The sequence below is a fragment of the Heteronotia binoei genome, chromosome 21 (assembly GCF_032191835.1).
Source record: "Heteronotia binoei isolate CCM8104 ecotype False Entrance Well chromosome 21, APGP_CSIRO_Hbin_v1, whole genome shotgun sequence".
Classification (NCBI taxonomy): Eukaryota; Metazoa; Chordata; class Lepidosauria; order Squamata; family Gekkonidae; genus Heteronotia; species Heteronotia binoei.
In genome coordinates, this window is record NC_083243.1 from 188,952,277 (window position 1) to 188,974,832 (window position 22,556).

Below are 22,556 nucleotides of genomic sequence, written 5' to 3' on the forward strand. Positions count from 1 at the left end.
AGTAGAATTAACTGACTGCCGTATCAATTTTGTTTTAGCAAGTTTGGTCCAAAACAGGCTTTTTTTTGTAGAAAAAGCCCAGCAAGAAATTATTTGCATATTAGGCCACACCCCCTGACACCAAGCCAGCCAGAACTGCATACCTGTGCATTCCTGCTAAAAAAAAGCTCTGGTCCAAAGTCCTGAGTGCTTGATGGAATTAAACGCTGAGGTGAGATCTACAAAAGCAATGTAGAGTTGTCTTCTGCTGTTATTAGAGTATTTATGGACCAAGGCCTTCAGAGTCAAATAGTGGTCAATAGTACTATGACCCTTCCAAAGGGTAAAAAGATTTATTGATTCTACCCATTCTTACAATTTGAGCAAAAGATGGTGGCTATATAATTTAGAAGAGATATCTGATAGGCTGATAGGGTGATAGTTTGCAGGAACTTGCCTGTTACCTTTTTTGTAAACAGGGATTATAATACTTTGTTTCCAGCTGGAAGGTATAGTGCAGGTATTATCGATTTCCAAAAAGAGTCTAGTTAAAACTGGACACCACCACTGTGAATTTAAATACCTCTGGGGGGCACCTTATCTCCCCTGAATGAAATAGCTTCTCCAGTCTCTCCCCCACCCGCCCCTCAATCTAACATCTGACTATCAAAAGTTCCTGGGGGAGTTAGAGCGATTTCCTGGAATATAGGAGGGTGGCATTCTAAACTTGTGGACAACAGCTTTGAACAATATTTAAGGAATATTAAATTCCTTAAATTCAATGCCATTAAATTAAAAGATGAATTTTGATGTCATCTTTCTTCAGGAAATATCGTGCCTGGATTCCTCACGCCTCTTTGGATCTCAGCCTTATTTTGAAATTCATACATGCGGTATTCAAGGAGGGTTACAAAAACACTATGACATACTATTTAAAAAAGTGCTGTGTATCTGACAATACAGTTCCAGGAACAGCAGGGGCTCATTGGGCAGCAGGAAAGTCCACAGATAGCTGGGTCCATACCGCTGTAGATAGTCAACAACAGAATAACAACTAAACATCAACAGAACAAATCCAAATTCTTGTAAACAGACAGGCTCAGTTAATCACGTTGAACAGTTCAACTTTCAAAAGTCTGCCTGATTAGATAACAGTTGCATACATTCCAAAATCTAATTAAGGATTTGGCATCTTGTCCCAAAACCTCCTTTCAACATTGTGAATTGTCTTTTGTTCTGAAGGTATGAATCAGGTGTGAGACCTCATTCAATGCTTATTACAAGTGGCCTGGTAAGATCTCATCCTAGTGTGATAAATACAGCAGTGTTTCCAAAATTTTGCATAGCTGAGCAGACATGCTGCTTAGTTGCAGCTTTTAACATGTCCTTGAAGCATTCTGTGCACCCTTTTGCCCAGAACTTACAGATGGCCTGTAAATACTTGTGCAGTGGTGATGCTTTTGAAATTCCTGGACTGATCTACTATAACATAGACTGCAAGGAATGAGAGTCGATGTTTCAAAGACATGGCGTGGCAGATGCATCCAACGTGGGGGTTTAATTTTTGAAGGCACACTGTACTCTCATCTTTGCCATGTGTTTCCTATATTCCACCACTTTGTTCTATGGTGTGGAATGTTGTCACAGAGCAGCAGTTCTCTTGCTTGCAGTAAATATGAATGACTTAAAGGTTCCTAGTGTCCAGTATAGCCAGGAAACTCTGCTATTCCCCCCAGTCATTCTGTGGTACTGAGGTTTTCATCCCTGTTTAAAGGGTTCTGTCCATGACTGGCCTGTCTCTGATTGCTCTTGGAACGGGAGGTATCAAACCCTGTGTGGCAGCTTTCGGTGGAGACCAGTTTGAAGAGGAGCATGTAAGACTTTTGTTTATTTCCTCCATGTAGCTTTTTAATCCTTTTTTAAAGTAAAGAATTTATAATTATTTTGCTTTAGATTACACACAGTATTGAGCTTCTTTGTACAGTACATGTCTATGATATATCACAGACATGGAAGCACGTTATATATAACAATGTGTAAAAGATTCTTCAACAGGAATCGAGAAATGGGTTGGTTATTTTACTTTAATACAGAACCAACTGCAATGAAAATGTGTTGTTTGTGTCTTTGCAACTGAATCAAGGAAACAACAAAGATACTGAGCGTTTTCGCACTTACCTTACGCCGGAGCGACGTCCCTCTTCACCGCGCAGCATCTGTGCGGATTTCGCACTAATTGCTCCGCAGAACCCGGAAGAGCCGCAAAGTCCTGCGGCTTTTGCGTTGCAAATGTAAACTGGTTTTTGGCGGTTTACATTTGCAACGCAAAAGCCGCAGGACTTTGCGGCTCTTCCGGGTTCTGAGAAGCAATTAGTGCAAAATCCGTGCAGACGCTGCGCGGTGAAGAGGGACGTCGCTCCGGCATAAGGTAAGTGCGAAAACACCCATTGTCTATTAATAATCAGAGGAGCAGTATTTTTGATGATTTTGCATATGGCTATATCTTATCCACTCTGAGATTTACATTTTTGCCAATATCTGGAAAACAATTTTTAATACATGAATATAAGAACAACAGCTAAAATATAAAGTGGGATTCCTATTTGATGATGAGAGCTGGGTCGTATCACAATCACATAAATCATGTAATTCAAACCAACAATTTAAGAACAAGTATTTTCAAACTGAGAAGTATAATAAAGAACTTAAGAAAACTTCCGTCACTTATTTTGCAGCAGCAGTGTTATGCCATCGTTCCTCTGAGCACATTTATGAAAAATAATGGTCATAATTTATAATAATATTTTAATTAATAGCTAATTAGAGTGTGATTATAATAACAAGAATACACTTGTTTTCAAAAGGTCTTACAAACTGCAGCTGATTAATCACAGCACTCTTGTCTGAGAGGTTAAGTTTTGCTTTCCTGTGCTGAGAGGTTATCTAGAGGTTGTTACGGGCCAATAGTTAACCAAGCTGAGTAACCTGTGAAAGTTTCACATCCAAATACTAATATTAGAATTCAGAAATAGTTACTCTCCTTGCTTTGCTGGGGTTACTATTTTGAAGAAGAAGAAGAAGACATTGGATTTATATCCCGCCCTCCACTCCGAAGAGTCTCAGAGCGGCTCACAATCTCCTTTACCTTCCTCCCCCACAACAGACACCCTGTGAGGTGGGTGGGGCTGGAGAGGGCTCTCACAGCAGCTGCCCTTTCAAGGACAACCTCTGCCAGAGCTATGGCTGACCCAAGGCCATTCCAGCAGGTGCAAGTGGAGGAGTGGGGAATCAAACCCGGTTCTCCCAGATAAGAGTCCGCACACTTAACCACTACACCAAACTGGCTCTCCTGAAGATGGTTGTCCTTGATTCTATGCCCCAGCCTTCTATTTATATATTATCAAAAGTTATAAAAAGCGAACATAGGAGTATCCTTAACTTATGTGTTACCCAAAGAGACAGTCTCCAAATTAGTTGGGGGAATTCAGCTTTAAAGGAGACAAGGTGAGTGGGGGTCACTGGGATTCTCCACCTATGTGCATGGGTGTCTTTCCCTTAGAGAACTCTCAAGATAAATCAGCCAGATATTCAGCTGGAAAGGGTTTTTTGAAATAGGAATAAAAAGGCAAAACAAACACATACAATACACACAAGATAGCTAAGAGGAAATAAGGGAGATCTGAGGAAGCAATTTTAGGGAAAGCTGTAATTACCAGTATCAAAGAGTGAAGTCTTGGGAGGCAGCAGCAAAATGACCAGCATTTCAAAGAAGAGAGGACCCAAACAGATTTGGGGGTGTGAGGTATGGCACCTAGAACACATGCACACACACTGCTATGGAGCAGGACATCATACTTTATAGGGCAAAATTCTCCCTGTGGCAAGCTGACATACTGGCCCTCAAAACATAACTTGATGGTTTGTTTGGAGATGGGCAGTGATTTGAGAGAAACATGATGGGTTTACCTGAAGCGAACTATAGGCATTAATGGTGCTTGATGACCTTTTAAGTGCTGGTTGGGAAAAGCTACCAGGTTTTGTGAAGAGTGGTAAATGTTGCTTAGTTAGGGTAAATGAGTGAGGGGAAGCGAGACTGGCCATTGTCGAGATTAATCCACGGCATCTCCAACTAAAAAGGGTCCAGGCAAATAGGTGTGAAAAACCTCGCTTGAGACCCTGAAGAGCCGCTGCCTGTCTGAGTAGACAATACTGACTTCGATGGACCGAGGGTCTGATTCAGTATAAGGCAGCCGCATATGTTCATATGTCTGCATAAGCAATTGGAAAGAAGGGTTAGGAAAAAACCTTCTATATCGAGGTAATTTATTATCCTGCTTTTCTCCCTAATGAGGACCCAAAGTGGCTTACAAACATATCTAAGTATAATTTAAATACTTAATTAAATCTCAATTCATATGAATATTAAAAAAAAAAAAAAGATTGCACCATAGACTGGCTCTATATTCAGAAGGCTGGTTGATTTAGAGGCTGTGGGCTAAAACCAAAGGACCAAGATCATCTGACCTCACCCAGGCTTTGCACCTGCAGAAAGGAAGGGAGTTCCCAGAGTCCCCTCCCTGCACTGAGCCATCTGTAACGAATGACCCCTCCAGCTTTAAGTATGATTCTCTGTCTTGTACGAATGAAAATGTCATCTGAGAGCCAGTTTGGTGTAGTGAGAGCCAGTTTGGTGTAGTGGTTAAGTGTGCGGACTCTTATCTGGGAGAACCGGGTTTGATTCCCCACTCCTCCACTTGCACTTGCTGGCATGGCCTTGGGTCAGCCCTAGCTCTGGCAGAGGTTGTCCTTGAAAGGGCAGCTGCTGTGAGAGCCCTCTCCAGCCCCACCCACCTCACAGGGTGTCTGTTGTGGGGGAGGAAGGGAAAGGAGATTGTGAGCCGCTCTGAGACTCTTCGGAGTGGAGGGCGGGATATAAATCCAATATCTTCTTCTTCATCATAAATTTGTGTAGTCACCTAATCTTTTTCATATTCTGACATGCACAAATCTGGCCCTGAACGTGAAAGGGAATGGAATCAAAATCCGAGGACAGCTGCCAATATGTAACAGCGCTTACCTTGTTCCTGCACAGAACATGCAAAACATAACTGCATCTTGAATTCACCTAACAAGGATGTTATTTTTAGCTCTCAGAAATACGTTCCCGTGCAATAAATGGGCTAAATATTACCAAGTGAATAATGTACTGAGGATTGACTGAATGAAATATAATTACTGTCTTTCCAACTAGGACTTCTCACTTGGCTAACATCCCCTGTTCTATTCTGCTTTACTTTTTCTAAGAATGTTTTGCCAGGAATCTCGTCTAGACATGACGAGCTGTCAAGTGCTGCCAGGTTGGATTGGTTGAAGCTGTATTGGGACTAAATTATGATGCTTATTTTGAATAAGCAAATACTTCCCTCTTTGCAAACTGCACCTTCCCTTTCTGTACAATAGTAGAAGGGCAACTTTTCTTCCAATTAAATATGCATGCATATAGATGGGAGAGGGTGGAAAACTTAAATCTCGTCTTTATTTTACCTTTGTATATTGTTTTATGTCAATATGAGTGTATAATTCCCAGAAATGGACTGAGAGAAGGGGGGGGGGGGGTTGCAAATCTGATGCCAGGTTTGTTTAAAATCAGTGGCGCTTATGTGCTTTTGTTTCATTTTAGGCTCAGGAAAGGAGCAAGTTTTTCTCTGTCTTCTACCTATCAATTAATGCAGGAAGCTTGATCTCCACATTCATTACTCCTGTGCTGAGAGGTTAGTATTGATTTTGAATGAGTATGAGAATTAGTTTCAGATGCAGGCATGTTGGTCTGCTGTAGAAGAGCAAGATACAAGATTTGAGTTCAATAGCACCTTAAAGCTATCTAACAAAGGGAGCCTTGACTCTCAAATATATATATATGCTATATCCTGGCAATCTTTTTGGTTTTTAAGGTGCTAGTAGACTTCAGTTATGAGAATTAGCTGCACCACGACTATTTTGCCTTAGCGAATTTATCCTCTTGGCCTCTAAATGAAGGGAATTGCGTGTTAATTTGGAACTTTTAGGATTTGTGTTTACGGATTGGCATGAACTGGGGAAATGGTGGTTTGTGGTTTGTGAGAAACCGTGAACCACACTTCACAAATCTCCACAAACTTTTTGGTTTGCCAAACCAGCGCATGGTTCATTAGGTTTGTGACTGAGTATCCAAAAGATGTCCCTGGGCACCATCTCCAAATCTATGGGTCCATTTCCCGACCCTTCCCTTCATTGCCACCATAAGCAAGCCTCCCCTTTTTGCCTCCTCCTCCCTGTAAAAGCACTTTCCCGAGGTGCTGGAGATCCAGTTCTTCCATTGCTCACACTTCCTAGCCTTTCTCTGCCACCTCTAAGAGTCAGCCCGCTGGCACAACCTCCACAACCACCGTCAAATCCACCATACCCCCTTTTCCTTGTTAACAACTTCCTCCCCCTGCGTCAAATCCCTGTCGTCGTCCCCCACCCCCGCCCCCACACACACCAGGGAAGCTGCCACAGCTCTCACAAGTGAACTCAGAAGGCATTTAAATGCCTTCTGAGCTCACTGGAGAGTCACACGATCTCAGTGGCCCAGTCTACCATTGCTTGAACACCTGCATGTCTGGCCCACAAACCTGAACCAAACAAACTGAAAACCAGGCCACTTTGCGGTTGGTTCATGAATAACACAATTGCCTCAATCACGATTCATGATTCAATGAACCAACCTGATTCATCACAAAATTCAGTTCATAGTTCAGTTACTGCCCATCCCTAGTTGTGATTCAGCCTTGTTAACCTTTCTGCTCAGAATACAGAGGAGATGTTTAAAATTAGTAATAGATATGCATCCAGCACTGCACAAAGTGGGTACAATCTTGTCCCATGCAGGCTCAGCACATACACATGAACCAATCCCCATAGCATATCAAAAATTTCTTGGCCCACCATCCTTGTCATTTGAACACAGGTCAAGGACACGTGACTATATTGCATCAGGGAAGTCTGCCAAATGGAAGCCTGTGAAAGGAAAGCCCACACAGCTTTCCCCCTCTGGTTGGTCAAGAATCTTGAGCTCAGAGTATCCATTCCTTGTCAGAGGACAGTTGAATGGACATAAACATACACATAAGCCTCTTATACCTGGTAATGGTCTGGCATCCTAAGTTCATATGTACTCTGAGCATAGGGGTTGCTTTTTATGCTGTAAGTCTAAGAGATTCTCTCTACAGGTGGGCACAAAATATCATGCTCTAGTTCACATTTCAAATTACAGCATCGTAAGTGTTTCTGTCACACATAGGTATTTCTCTTTTAATTTGTATGTGTATGGCTGAAAATCTGTTCATTCTGATTGATGCGGTAAGGTATGAAGGCCTCCTTGCTCCTATCTTTGTAATAAAAAGGGAGATATCAAATTTATTTGCTAGAGTTAACAATGGCAAGCTGCTGTCATCTACTACATTTTGATGCTGGGCAAAATTCCAGTTTCTGCAAAACTTTGCAGTTCAACACAGGTCATTGTTAAGCCAAATAAATATAGTGCCGTAGGGTGGAGTGAAACGGGGATGATTTCTCTCTTAACCTTCATTTTTATGAGAATAAGAAGGCAATTTCCTTAAACTCCTGGCATTTTTGTGTGACCTGCATGGCATATCCTGAGCAGCTTCAAGTGGTCCCCACTGCAGATCAGAAATTATATAGTCCAAAACCAACATCTCACTTCCTGGACAGTCAAGGTTCACCTAATCCCACTGCAAACAAAATGACACAATACCATGCCCACTGAAAAAGGCAGGATTGTGAAGCTGCAATAAGGATGTAACAAAGTAATAACTATCAGCAGGACTTTTTTGGTAGAAGAAGCCCAGCAGGAACTCATTTGCATATTAGATCACACCCCCTGAATCCATTATTAGATCACACCCCCTGAAACCTTTATTCCACATAGGACTTTTTATAGAAAAAGCCCAGCAAGAACTTATAGAAAAAGCCCAACAAGAACTGCATTCCTGCTCAAAAAAAGCCCTGATTACCAGTATTTTACCAGAATTTTTATCCTGTTGGGTGTCCAACCATGTAAGAATTGTGTTTTCATTTGTTCCTGTTTTCTATAGGGCACTGTGGTGGTTGATAAGACCCAGACTCCCAACTTTGCAAACATTTCTACTCAGAATATTTGCAGCTGGATATATACCCTCGTTGAAGTTAGTCAAGTACTCCCATAAACAGAGCAAATATAATGTGAGGGGATAATGTGGAGAGAGCCAGTTTGGTGTAGTGGTTAAAATCAGCAGGTTTGATTCCCCACTTCACCACATGAAGCCAGCTGGGTGACCTTGGGTCAGTCACAGTTCTCTCAGCCCCATCTCAGAGTTTATGTTGTGGGAAGGGAAGGTGATTGAAGCCTCTCTGGGACTCCTTTGGTAGATAAGGGTAAAATATACAGAACTCCTCCTCTTAACGTAACTGGTAAAGGTAATGGTTTGAAGCCCCGCTTGACGCAAGGTACCAAATGATTTACATTACGGATTCTTTATGCTTTACTCTAAGTCTGTGTTTCCTGGCTACTATCTGACAGGCGCTGGTTCTTTCCAGTGTGGTATGTTTATAAATCAGTGCATCTGTGTGATTGTTTCACAACATGTTCATCATTGTATTAGTGTTATTAATGAAACTTATCCAGGTCAAACAAATAGTAACATTATGCAGATCTTTCTTTCTTTCTTTCTTTCTTTCTTTCTTTCTTTCTTTCTTTCTTTCTTTCTTTCTTTCTTTCTTTCTTTCTTTCTTTCTTTCTTTCTTCCTTCCTTCCTTCCTTCCTTCCTTCCTTCCTTCCTTCCTTCCTTCCTTCCTTCCTTCCTTCCTTTCTTTCTTTCTTTCTTTCTTTCTTTCTTTCTTTCTTTCTTTCTTTCTTTCTTTCTTTCTTTCTTTCTTTCTTTCTTTCTTCTTGATGAAATTATTGTATAAACCAATAGAGTAACATAGATAACCATAAAACAAATAGATACAGCAAAGTAAACACATTGAGTGTGTTCACACTGCACTAAATAGTGCATTTTACAACTGGGTTTTTGCTATTATTACACAGTAAAAATCCAGTTTCAAAATGCATTATTTAGTGTAGTGTGAATGCACTGATTGTGTTACAGAAAACCATTAAATATGTAGCAGTCAACACTAAATTAGAAATAGTTAGAAGAGATGAGCTAGAAAGGATTTGTGTCAGACTAGTTTTCTGAATGATTCAGTACATCCTTGGAATGCCCCATCTGGAAGACTTCTTGAATGTATCTGAACCCAGATCTGCATTCACACTGACATTTGTGTAACAAATTCAACCCATGCAAATCCACTAGAAAATAAAGTGTTATGACTTGGGGTGTGGGGAGTGATAATTTAATATTATTTAATATTGTGTTTATTTATTATTTACCACCCCTTAAAAAAAGCCTACCATGAAAACATCGTGAATGCAATGTCACCCCAGAGTCAAAAATGACTGGTGCTTGCACAGGGGACTACCTTGACCTTTGATATTCTGTTGCATTGTGGGAAAGGATGAAAGTGATGGAAAACAGACTGAAAATGGAGTCCTCTTTTTCACTGTCTTAGGAGATGTGAAGTGCTTTGGAGGAGACTGCTATGCTCTGGCTTTTGGAGTTCCTGCCGTTCTGATGGTTATAGCCCTTGGTAAGTACTAGATGCAGGAATGCACCACTGACAATGTTACCATCTATCATTTGGCAATACAACCAGGTATATATGAACTTTATGCTAACAGCCACAGAAGAAACAATATAACAATTTAAACAGCCTTTTAATATTTGATTTACACTCAGTTATCACTACTACAACATTCCTAGATTTGATCTGGACAATTAATGTTTTGACAGTTTTCTGTGAAGGTGCTATTGGCAAAACTTGGGTTAAGCAATCCACCTGCCATTGTTATTAAGCATGTATCTATAATATAATCTATATGATAAACTTGTATTTGTTTTATACCAGTAGACATGGCTTCCCATGAAGAATCTTGGGGATTGACATTTGGAGTATGCTAATAATCCCCCCACTCCTTTTTAAAGATTCCCTAGCCTTGATCAGAGAGCTACAGCTTCCAGGGTTATAATTTAGGAGGGCAAGTGAGGGGAATTGGCATTTTAGGTCACTTGTGAGCATTTCTCAAGGAATAATCTGTTTATTGTGAAATGTTTCAAGAGGTAAACATAAATGTTCATCAACGGAGTCAGCAGAGAACAGTAGGTGGTTCAAGCAACTGCCTAGAGTATCTGAATCAGGTTTCTCTGAAAAATCCTCAAGTGTTACTTCTTACCTCAGAAACTTTGGACAAAAGTGTCTAGGATAGGTTGCACCTGCCCCACCTGCCATGCTTTTCCAAACTTGAGCTTATTCTCCTGTTCAGTCATTTACATGACAGAAGAAATAGACTGGAATTGGGAAACCTCTTGAAGAGGGTATACATTCCATCCCTCTTCCAAACCCATATGTAAGGGTGCAGGAAATAGGTACAACATTAATTTCCCCCTAGGACAGCAATATCATTTGAGACATCCTTGCTTTTAAAACTCACTGCACACTTGCTGTTTAATTCTGAATATTCCATAATGCTGTGAATTCACATAATCCCTTCTATACCCCTATACCTCTTTGTTCCCCTCCAATGAAACGTAACAGTGGTAATGCTGGGGAAAGGATATGATTATTGAACCAATTTAACTCTGGCTGTTTTTGCACTGACCTTAATCAGCAGCAACGCCCCTCTTCACCGCACAGGATCGGCGCAGATTTCGCACTAATTGCCGCGGAGCACCCGGAAGAGCCGGAAAGTCCCGCGGCTTTTGCAGCGCAAACGGAAACCGCCAAAAACCAGTTTCCATTTGCGCCGCAAAAGCCGCGGGACTTTCCGGCTCTTCCGGGTGCTCCGCGGCAATTAGTGCGAAATCCGCGCCGATCCTGCGCGGTGAAGAGGGGCGTCGCTGCTGATTAAGGTCAGTGCGAAAACGCCCTCTATGATTCAGATATACCTTTCATTGGACAATCATGCCTTCTCTAAGCAAGGGAATATTAGCTAGGTATCTATATCAAAGGTGTGAAAGAAAAAAGGAGGTTCAAATAACACTTCAAAAGTGTTTCACATTCATTTCCTTCTTATCATTACAACCATGTAATATAAACCTCACAGAAGATGGGAGGCTACATCTGAGAAACAACAGCTTGCCTAAGCTTAACTAAAAAAGGTTGTGGAAAGTGGCAAGACTTGATACTAGTTTCTCCCTGACCTGAGCTCAGTGTTTTGAGTGCAATCCCAGAAAGAGTGACTTCGGTGAATTTAGAAGGGCGTACCTCTGCATAGCAGGTGAGGCCTGGGGATCCCCCAGAATCATCTCCGGACTACAGAAATCAGTTTCCCTGGAGAAAATTGATATTTTGGAGGGTGGACCCCACAGAGATCTCTGTCCTCCCCAAGTGCCATCCCCAAATCTCGAGGAGTCTCCCATCCTGGAGCTGACAACCCTACTGCATAGGATGGCACTGTAAATCGCTACACTTCGACATTTAATATTGTTCTTTTATATTGTTTACTTTTTAAAATTGCACGCCACAACATACACATCATAAAACCAGATAAATACATACCTCAGTCTAGATTGTATCATTATTTGTGAGTCAACGGAAGGCCAACCGTTTGATTAAAAGTGTTGTTGTCACACGTATGTGGATGGTTTGGTAATTTCTGTAATTTTCCAAACTCTGCTGAGATAATATTGCTTTTAAGGGCCTCACAGTTTGTTAAAAGAAATCCATAAACCCAAGCTGCTGTCATGCCCAACACTGAAAAGTTTTCACCAGCCAAGAGATTGGGTTTGGTCATAGCGCAGAATAGAAGAAGAAGATGAAGATATTGGATTTATATCCCGCCCTCCACTCCGAAGAGTTTCAGAGCGGCTCACAATCTCCTTTATCTTCCTCCCCCACAACAGACACCCTGTGAGGTAGATGAAGATATTGGATTTATATCCCGCCCTCCACTCCGAAGAGTCTCAGAGCGGCTCACAATCTCCTTTATCTTCCTCCCCCACAACAGACACCCTGTGAGGTAGATGAAGATATTGGATTTATATCCCGCCCTCCACTCCGAAGAGTCTCAGAGCGGCTCACAATCTCCTTTCCCTTCCTCCCCCACAACAGACACCCTGTGAGGTGGGTGGGGCTGGAGAGGGCTCTCACAGCAGCTGCCCTTTCAAGGCTGGAGTCTCAGAGCAGCTCACAATCTCCTTTCCCTTCCTCCCCCACAACAGACACCCTGTGAGGTGGGTGGGGCAGGAGAGGGCTCTCACAGCAGCTGCCCTTTCAAGGCTGGAGTCTCAGAGCAGCTCACAATCTCCTTTCCCTTCCTCCCCCACAACAGACACCCTGTGAGGTGGGTGGGGCTGGAGAGGGCTCTCACAGCAGCTGCCCTTTCAAGGCTGGAGTCTCAGAGCGGCTCACAATCTCCTTTCCCTTCCTCCCCCACAACAGACACCCTGTGAGGTGGGTGGGGCTGGAGAGGGCTCTCACAGCAGCTGCCCTTTCAAGGCTGGAGTCTCAGAGTGGCTCACAATCTCCTTTCCCTTCCTCCCCCACAACAGACACCCTGTGAGGTGGGTGGGGCTGGAGAGGGCTCTCACAGCAGCTGCCCTTTCAAGGCTGGAGTCTCAGAGCAGCTCACAATCTCCTTTCCCTTCCTCCCCCACAACAGACACCCTGTGAGGTGGGTGGGGCAGGAGAGGGCTCTCACAGCAGCTGCCCTTTCAAGGACAACCTCTGCCAGAGCTATGGCTGACCCAAGGCCATGTCAGCAGGTGCAAGTGGAGGAGTGGGGAATCAAACCCGGTTCTCCCAGATAAGAGTCCGCACACTTAACCACTACACCAAACTGGTGTCTACTGATGGATTCAACCGTCTATATCTGTCACAAGAAGCTCTTGTACTGGTGGTGGAAGGCAATTTTTGCCAGTTCCTCCTTTCTACTGCAGTGCCTCGCTTCAAGTCTAGCACAGTTCATGGATGTCACTTGAACCCTTGGGCAGCATTTCTGGGAAGGCAGAACACTACAGCAGGAAGCTGGAGATAAGAATGTTGTGTTCTAGAGAGAGCGGCAGTTGAGGTTCTTAGCACTGAACACCTTTATCACTATTTCCTCAATGTCTTCTATGTCCTGATGGACTGATGCCAGCATAGCTTGTGGTGGGGCAGCACACCGGAGAATTGCACTTGGCCTGGAGCAGCGTTCCCTCTCAGCTGTATGGGTGAGCAGCCACTCATTCACACTGGAAGCCCCACTCAGCGGCAATCAGCCTTTCAGGGTCATATTTATTTTTTTAATTTGGTGGATTTATATTCCGCCCTTTCCCAAGTGGGCTCAGGGCAGATGACTTGTACTGTCTGTTGCCCATTTTAAGATTACAGCAGTTATATTCTGCTCAGGATGTGAACTGCTCCTCTCAGTAGGGGGAGAAATTGAAGAGAGCAGTGGCTGGAGACCGTTCTGGCTGTATTTGTGATCCAGGGAGTTGCACCAGACTGCACTGCAGTGGCAATGGCAATGGCCGGAGTCAGCACTGGCTGCAGCGGCAATGCCTGGAGCCATGCTAGGCCCAGGGCAGTGGCAACAATGTTGGGAACCATAGCATTGATCCCAGGAACTGTGCCTGGCCTGGAGAACCTCACTGGCTATAGCAGCAGTGCCTGGATCCATGCTGGGTCATGAGGCCATGGCAACAAAGCAAGGTGATGTGGTGGCTACAGCATCTGCCCCTAGGGTTGCCAAGTCCAATTCAAGAAATATCTGGGGACTTTGGGGGTGGAGCCAGGAGACATTGGGGGCGGAGCCAGGAGCAAGGGTGTGACAAGCATAATTGAACTCCAAGGGAGTTCTGGTCATCACATTTAAAGGGACGGCACACCTTTTAAAATGCCTTCCTTCCATAGGAAATAATGAAGGATAGGGGCACCCTCTTTTGGGGCTCATAGAATTGGACCCCCCTGGTCCAATCCTTTTGAGACTTGGAAGGTATTTTGGGGAGAGGCACTAGATGCTATACTGAAAATTTGGCACCTCTACCTCAAAAAACAGCCCCCCCCCCAGAGCCCCCGATACCCACAGATCAATTCCCCATCATTCCCTATGGGAATCTTTTGTGGAGGTGCATAATGGCTGTGGGGGGTGGGGCTTCCCCCACTGGCCAGCTGGCTGGGGGAGGGGGGAAGCCTGTAAAATCGGGGGATCCCCCGCTGGGACCTGGGGATTGGGAAGCCTGTCTGCCCCTCACAGCAGTTCCAGTATAGAAGTGTTGTCTGCACATGTACAGAGAGCGCTTCTCTGTTCTGGAGGATTTATACCCCATTCCACCCCACCCCCCAGGTTTTTAGATTTGCCCCCCAAGGTCGGAATAAAGAGTCAGACACAATGCATTGGAATAAACTATTATTTTATTAACTTTATTAACTAACAGCATAAACAGCAAGGGTACCCCACCAGCGGCCTGGTCAGGGCTAGGGGTCACCGCGACCGCTCCCCTGCCATTAACGGGTGAGAGACCCAGCCCCCAGCCAGAGCTGAGCAACTCAGCTCCCTCCAGGCAGGCCCAGCAGGGAGGCACGCACCAGAGGGCCCCAAACCCAGACGCACGTCTCACAAGAAAGGCACCCTCTAGCCGAGCCTCCTGGACAGTCTGCATTCTCCAAACCCGGGTCTCCAAACCCCAGGTTGTTCATGCCAGACCCCAAATTCCCCAAAAGGGGGATGCTTCACAGTCCTCCCCTAGCCGCATAGTGTCCTAAACCTGCCAACTAAAGTGTCCAAAAACCTGCCAACTAAAGTGACCAACTATTTAAAGGCACCTTCCCTGAGCCAATTCCACAATCCACTGCACTGCTATGCAGGGTAGGCGAAAAACACACCCCAGCAACAGCCAATCAGCTGGGTGTAAAAAATTCCTACCCGGCTCCTCAAATGAGGCAACCAGCCAAGCCTACATAACAGACAGGGCGGGAGGGAGGGCCAATCAACGATGGAATGAACTGAGGGGAACATGGAGCTAGCCGTTAAAGTGGCTAGCCCCGCCCCTCACATTGCACGCCCAAATGGGCGACTTCTGACTCCCCCTCCCAGGGAGGCAAACAGCGCAGAAGCAGCCTAGCAGCTACGCTGCAGGCTGCAAGCTTCCGATTCTCTGCAAATCTGGGGAGTCTCCAAGTTGGAGGAAAATCTCCCTTCTGTCAATGCGGGCCAGCAAATATAAGTATCTGTAGATGGGGCCACAATCGCCTATTAGAATATAAACTAGCTATTGAGAGAAATGTCATCAATACATTTTGTCTAATCTTGTTTGAAAGACATAATAAACTCCATGATCAAGCCTACACCTGTTTCAAAGATACCTCTCCTTACCACCACCGGTTCCACAGCCCATATGGATATTTGAAATTGTTTTATCCTGAACACTGAGATTAAAATAATTCCAGAAAATGCCAAGAATGCTTTATCATTTTCACTGGTATTAAAATGAGGTTCTTTACAGAGAACAGAAGACCTGGAGATGCCGTCGGCTGATATTATAGGAATGTTTTTAACTTGTTTTATCTTTCGAAAAACAACTTGTTCACAGGATTCCAGAAACTTATTTACCATGTGATTTCTTTGTATCAGTTTGCTGTGGATGTCATCTGACACCAGCGTTTGAAAAGTACATCACATACAAGCAAATGCCACAGTTCCTTTTTTAAGAATCTGCTCAAATACATATGTTATTGTTACTGCTGCTGGTGTTATAAATCTTTGAAAATTGCGCAGTAGGCAGAATTTGGCATCAGACCATCCATATACAAACACAAGGGTAATTTAGGACTAGAAATTTTAGATTTTATTTCTCTTCTCCAACATCTTTGCAAAAAAGGTTATAATTGTTTATCAAGGGACAAAATCTCATTTGAAAACCATAGACAGTGGTGTGAAAGCTGTGACACCTCGAAGATTATGTCAATTGCATTTCTTCCTAGCATGAATACTAGTGGCACATCATACAAAACCTGCTGCTATAAGAACATAAGAGAAGCCATGTTGGATCAGGCCAGTGGGCCATCTAGTCCAACACTCTGCGTCACACAGTGGTAAAAAAAAAAAAGGAGGTTCACAAGTGGGGCTAGAAGCCCTTCCACTTTGGCTCCCCCCCCCCCCACCAAGCACCAAGAATACAGAGCATCACTGCCCCAGACAGTTCCAATAATATGCTGTGGCTAATAGCCACTGATGGACCTCTGCTCCATATTTTTATCCAATCCCCTCTTGAAGCTGGCTATGCTTGTAGCCACCACCACGTCCTTTGGCAGTGAATTCCACATGTTAATCACCCTTCCTTTTATCTGTACTTCCTTTTATCCGTTCTAACCCTACTGCTCAGCAATTTCATTGAATGCCCATGAGTTCTTGTATTGTGAGAAAGGGAGAAAAGTACTTCTTTCTCTACTTTCTCCATCACATGCATAATCTTGTAAACCTCTATCATGTCACCCCACAGTCGACGTTTCTCCAAGCTAAAAAGCCGCAAGCGTTTTAACCTTTCTTCATAGGAAAAGTGTTCCATACCTTTAATCATTCTAGTTGCCCTTTTCTGGACTTTTTCCAATGCTATAATATCCTTTTTGAGGTGCGGTGACCAGAATTGTACACAGTTTTCCAAATGAGTCCACACCATTGATTTATACAGGGGCATTATGATACTGGCTGATTTGTTATCAGTTCCCTTCCTAATAATTCCCAGCATGGCGTTGGCCTTTTTTAATTGCAATCGCAAAATGTCTTGACATTTTCAGTGAGTTATCTACAATGACCCCAAGATCTCTCCCTTGGTCTCTCTATCTTAGATGCAGCTTCACTCATCATCTCTCACTTACTCCTAGACAACAGCAATCAATACTTTGATGAAGGATGATATTTCCTGATCTGTCCGTGAACATGTCAATGGGCATTTCCTCCACAGAGAAAGAAATGCCCATTGACTTGTTCATGGATAGATCAGGAAATAACAGAGTGCCAACTTTCTACAGTTAAACTGCAATTCTTTTACAGTTGTGTTTATTGCTGGAAACGGACTGTACAAAAAGGCTCCACCTCAAGGAAATATCTTACTTGAAGTCTGCAAGTGCATTTCGGTGAGCTCATTTCTTAGTTATGGTTCTGATACATAGTTTTAAAATAGTTTTCCATTGGGGAGGGACGATGGCTCAGTGGTAGAGCATCTGCTTGGGAAGCAGAAGGTCCCAGGTTCAATCCCTGGCATCTCCAAAAAAGGGTCCAGGCAAACAGGTGTGAAAAACCTCATCTTGAGACCCTCGAGAGCCGCTGCCAGTCTGAGTAGACAATACTGACTTTGATGGACCAAAGGTCTGATTCAGTATAAGGCAGCTTCATATGTTCATATGTTCCAGGCACACAGGCTGAACATATGGGAGGGGGTGGGGAACATATACATCTTCCTGGAGCTTGGAGCTTCAGAGGAGCTTGGCCCAGGAATCAAGTCCTTTGCCTTGATAGAACTAGGAGAAAGGTGGGGTGTACAGATGGCCAAAATAAAGAAATAAATGGCCTAAATAAATTAATGCTCTAAATAAATAAATGCTACTTAGTAAAGGGGGAGGGATTTTTCATAAAACTTTCATTAATAATGAGATTATGTATCTTGGTTGAGCTGGGAGGGGAGAATGTGCGACTTCATATGCACAAAGCACAATTAATTCTGCATTTGGACATCATTTCAAACTGCAGTTAAGCACCGGTTGGTCCCAAATGCAATCTGTTGTGATCCACATGTTGTACACCTGTCTTCTAATTTCCCATGTGAAGCCTAATGCAAAACAACTTTTTACGATCAAGCTTCAGTTCACCATAATGTCCAAATGCAGGGACCTTGGTAAATTGGAGTTCGTTTTTCTCCACATAATCTGGAATTCTAAACCTTAGTTTAACCCCAGTTTAGAATTCTGGCTCATGTGACGTAGTAATTGGTTATAACATCTGAATGCCATGTTAACCCACACATATCTCATAATTGCTTCCTTTCCCTTGTAGTTTGCTTTTACAAACCGCATAAAGAATCGCTCCCAGCAGATTCCCAAGAGGGAGCATTGGCTAGACTGGGCATCAGAAAAATACTCAGTAAGTCGCATATTTGAAGTACGTTAATATATACAGATCTCTACAGATGTAGGTTATCAGTGTAATCAAAGTGGAAGTCTAATTTTCTTTAAATGTCTTAGCAAAGCCATCATCCAATAATCATGGATGCTCAGAGGATTGTCATATATTAAGGCGATAGGCTGTATGACAAAACTGTTTGTTCCGATGATCTAGATCAAAATCAGTGGGGCAAACAAATCTCAATCCACAGGTTTGTAAAGCAAGTCTGAGGGCTATTTCACACATTATGTAGCTGTTAACATAAGTCCGCTATGGTATAGATTGTTGTCAGGAAGCTACAACCAGTCCCAGCTGTATGAAGAGTGCATCTGCTTGACAGACAGGTTTCCAAACACTTTGATTGCATCCATTTTACATTATAGGAGGTGACATGTTGAGGTCCTGACGGATGCCAAAACATGCAAGTCTCTAAACTTGCCATGACTTTCTCAGTCCAAAGTAACTCAAGGAAGTAACCAAAAATTTGTCTGAAATCAATGTTGTGCAGTAATCCAGGAGTAGATCTTTGTGTGTAGAAAGCTTTGTCCTGCATAGTGCTTTCTGTTTCTCATGTTTGTTTTGAATTCCCCTTCACAGAGCAAATTGATCACGGAAGTGAAAATAGTGACCCGAGTCCTGTTCCTCTTTATCCCGCTGCCAATGTTCTGGGCTCTCTTTGACCAACAGGTATTTGTTTGTTAGTTTGTCAGTTCTTAGTATTTCACTGCCGACTTTCCCAGGCGATGCGTATTCAGAAATATGTACATGTGGCCATAAATAAATTAGAGAAATAGTTCTAGTATAATATTGTCATAGTCACTTCATAGTGGAATTTTGTTTTGTTTTCATTATCCATAGTCAGCCATTTTGAGGAAAGGCTGGATAAAAATTTAAATAAAATATACATGTAACTGAAGAAAAAATAAAAAAAGGAAATGTCTTGGGAGTGGGAGAGGAAAGGGATCTTCAAGCATTGCTTGTATGATTTGCTATCTCTCATGCATTCATTAAACTGTTGTAGTTATGATTACGCTTTCCTTTTATTCTTTCTTTAGGGCTCTAGATGGACACTCCAAGCCACTAAAATGAATACTGATTTTGTAAGTGCATAAGGTTATTCAAAATAATGCTATTTCTAATTTTAAGAACGTTTTAAATAGTGGACTTGCAGTAAAATAAAGGGTGACATTTCAAGTGATTAAAAAAACAAGTGTTCCATTAAAGATAATAATTGTGACCATAACAATTAGGAAGCCTAGTCTGAGGATGTTAGAGCAGGGAATATATGATGCTACCTTGTACTGAGTTATATATTTGGTCCATTTGGACTTGCAGCAGCACACCAGGGTCATGTGCAGAGATACTTCATAACCCTGTTATCCGAGATGCTTTTAATGGAAAATGCCAGGGATTGAATGTACAAGTGAAGCATTTCCTTCACCGCTGAGCCATGGCCCCTCCAGTACACTGTGTGGAACAGAAGATGGTGATGAGTTGGATCCATCCAGCATTTCTGCTAGTTAAAAAAAGTTAGGAGGAGGTTCCTTTGTTCATAGGACTTGAATGGGCAAAAGTAATATGCGGTGGGGGCTATAGCAGGACGGGGAACTATAGGAAACTGAACGAAAGGAAACCTGTCTGCATTGAACCCAACACACGTTTTGGATCAGCAGGACTCCTAGCATTCTTAAGAGTATGAATTCTCCAGCACGGCTTCAACCACATTTAGCAGTAGTACTGCTGCTACTCCCAGTACTATTGGTAGTAATGGTGGTGATGGTAATGGTAGTCATGGGGGTGGGGTGGTGATAGCGTTGATAGATGTTAGATTTGTATCTTGTCCTCTTGACCTTTGTATCTTGTCCTTTTCTACGAAGCTAAAGGATTACTCTTGGATTTACACATCACATTATCCGACAAGCAAAGAATGGCTGAAAGATATTTGCTTAGGTGACCATCAGGTGAGCTCCATGGCAGAATGGTTTAATGATGCACCATGATGGCTCCATTGCACAATAGAATTAGGATTTCCTAATCCTAAAAAAATAACTTTGTGTGCAGTATTATCCCAGAGATAACCCATGCATTAGTTTGCCCATGGACTTATGGAAAAGTCTGTAGTTCTGGTGCGGGAACCATAAAACTTACAGGGGGCCACAAGGAGTTAGGGAATGTGATGCGAAACATAATCTATCACTAGGACAATTCAGAATGTTAGGCTGAAGGGGCTATAATTAATCACTCATGCAGCTATATTATTTATTTATTTATATTTATAACCTGCCCTCCCCAAGAATGGGCTCAGTGGGTAACAACGTATAAAACTTACAGTCAAGAAACAGCATACACTAGTTACAAGTTAAAATGTCAAATAAATTTATTAAAATACCAGGATGGCAACAGAGAAAAATATTCATATTACACAAATCCATTGCAGATTAACACCACATTTGGGGAAGAGCTGTGGCTCAGTGGAATTCAGAAGGTCCTAGTTTCAGTACCCAGCATCTTGAGCTAAAAAGATCATGTGGTAGACAATATGAAAAGAGAGAGAGAGCCACTGTCTGTCTGAGGAGAAAATGCTGACTTTGGTGGACAGAGGGACCAATTTTGCACTCAGCTTACCTCGCTCTTCCGTTCATCTTCTCCGCGCGGCGTCCGTCGGATTTCCCACTATCTGCGCTGGAGCTACAGGAAGCCTCGCAGCTTTTGCGCAGCAAACGGAAACCACTAAAAACCAGTTTCTGTTTGCTGCAGGAAAGCCGCAACACTTCCTGTAACTCCAGCGCAGATAGTGGGAAATCCGACAGACACCACGCAGGGAAGACGAACAGGAGAGCGGGGTAAACTGAGTGCAAAATCGGTCAGGGTCTGACTCAGTATAACGCAGCTTCATGTATTCCTATGTTTACAACTGAGAGTTGACTAGGAAACTGCAAACAAAAGGGCAGGATGGAGAGTAATGTGCCAGTGGAATTAGAAAATAAAGTCACAGGAGATTAAAAACAGGACCAAGGCCATTAAAGCAAATCAGGCAAAAGTATATTTTATTACTCTGTTAAATTTCCAAACATTCCCTATGCATTTCACCAACAGGCTTCATCAGGGGAATCTGTTCAGCTTGCAGTAGTTCTTCAAAAAGAGTTGAAGAGTAAAAAATATATACTTTTACTTGATTTTGCACCTTTGGATTTGGCCCTGATTTATATCTACAGATTAAGGCATGCTAAGGCCCCAAACTATGTACTTAGCTTGTGCATGTATACAGCTGAGTAAGAACATAAGAACATAAGAGAAGCCATGTTAGATCAGGCCAATGGCCCATCCAGTCCAACACTCTGTGTCACATAAGAACATAAGAGAAGCCATGTTGGATCAGGCCAATGGCCCATCCAGTCCAACACTCTGTGTCACATAAGAACAGAAGAGAAGCCATGTTGGATCAGGCCAATGGCCCATCCAGTCCAACACTCTGTGTCACACAGTGGCAAAAAATTTATATACACACACACACACACACACACACACACACACACACTGTAGAGCATGAATGAAGAAATAGATGAATTATGATTACACGAACAAAGCCATTAAGAAATGGATACAGTTCTTTTTTTAATAAAAAATGTACAAGAGTAATTCTGCTGCTGTTTAGAGATATTATTATCTAAGGGGGTGATGCTCTGGGATCTCTCTTACATCCTACAGATGGCCTGCTTCCAATGCGTTGTTCTTTTCATGTCAAGGAGAATGCGGAGTCCACTGGGAAGTCGTTTCAGCTGCTAAGCACCCCACATTTATTGGCTGTCTGCTTCATTGCTGTCAGATCTGCCACAGTTGCCTTATTTTGTTTGCTAACCAATTTCAATGTCATTATATTTCAGGGAGGACTTGTCCTTCAACCTGACCAGATGCAGGTAGAGCAATTGCTATTATCTGGGATTACTATATCTGTCCTCCCATTGATTGAGCTGAAGTAGCAACAATTATGTAATTGCTTAACGATTTACAGCTTCGTATACGTAATCACAGTCATATGAACAATCACATAATCTACCAAAAAGCAGGAGAAACTCCTGCAGTACTAAATGGTAGTTTTAAAATGAGGCTTTGGAACATTTTCCTGTGTCTTTTTTTGATGTTCCTAAAGAATAATCCTTAGTTACCATGAATTGCTAATCTGATGCATTGTTTGCTTTTGCAGTTTTTAAATCCTCTCTTGATCCTCATCCTCATCCCAGTTTTTGACTTGGGGCTTTACCCTTTGATAAACCTGTGCAAATTAAATTTCACGTAAGTACCGACGTTCTGGTATGTC

The 22,556-nt window shown here is 42.8% G+C and overlaps 1 protein-coding gene across 4 annotated transcripts in view; it reads left to right on the forward strand.

Moving 5' to 3' along the window:
* SLC15A2 (solute carrier family 15 member 2) overlaps positions 1-22,556 on the forward strand; it is a 144,937-nt gene that overhangs the window by 47,401 nt on the left and 74,980 nt on the right. For all 4 annotated transcript variants that reach the window (XM_060261865.1, XM_060261866.1, XM_060261864.1 and 1 more), the window contains 9 exons: positions 1,754-1,853; positions 5,660-5,750; positions 9,613-9,690; positions 17,132-17,214; positions 18,131-18,217; positions 18,836-18,925; positions 19,294-19,338; positions 22,123-22,155; positions 22,443-22,531. In XM_060261865.1, coding sequence (XP_060117848.1) covers positions 1,754-1,853; positions 5,660-5,750; positions 9,613-9,690; positions 17,132-17,214; positions 18,131-18,217; positions 18,836-18,925; positions 19,294-19,338; positions 22,123-22,155; positions 22,443-22,531 — 696 coding nt within the window. The remainder of the gene's footprint in view (positions 1-1,753; positions 1,854-5,659; positions 5,751-9,612; positions 9,691-17,131; positions 17,215-18,130; positions 18,218-18,835; positions 18,926-19,293; positions 19,339-22,122; positions 22,156-22,442; positions 22,532-22,556) is intronic.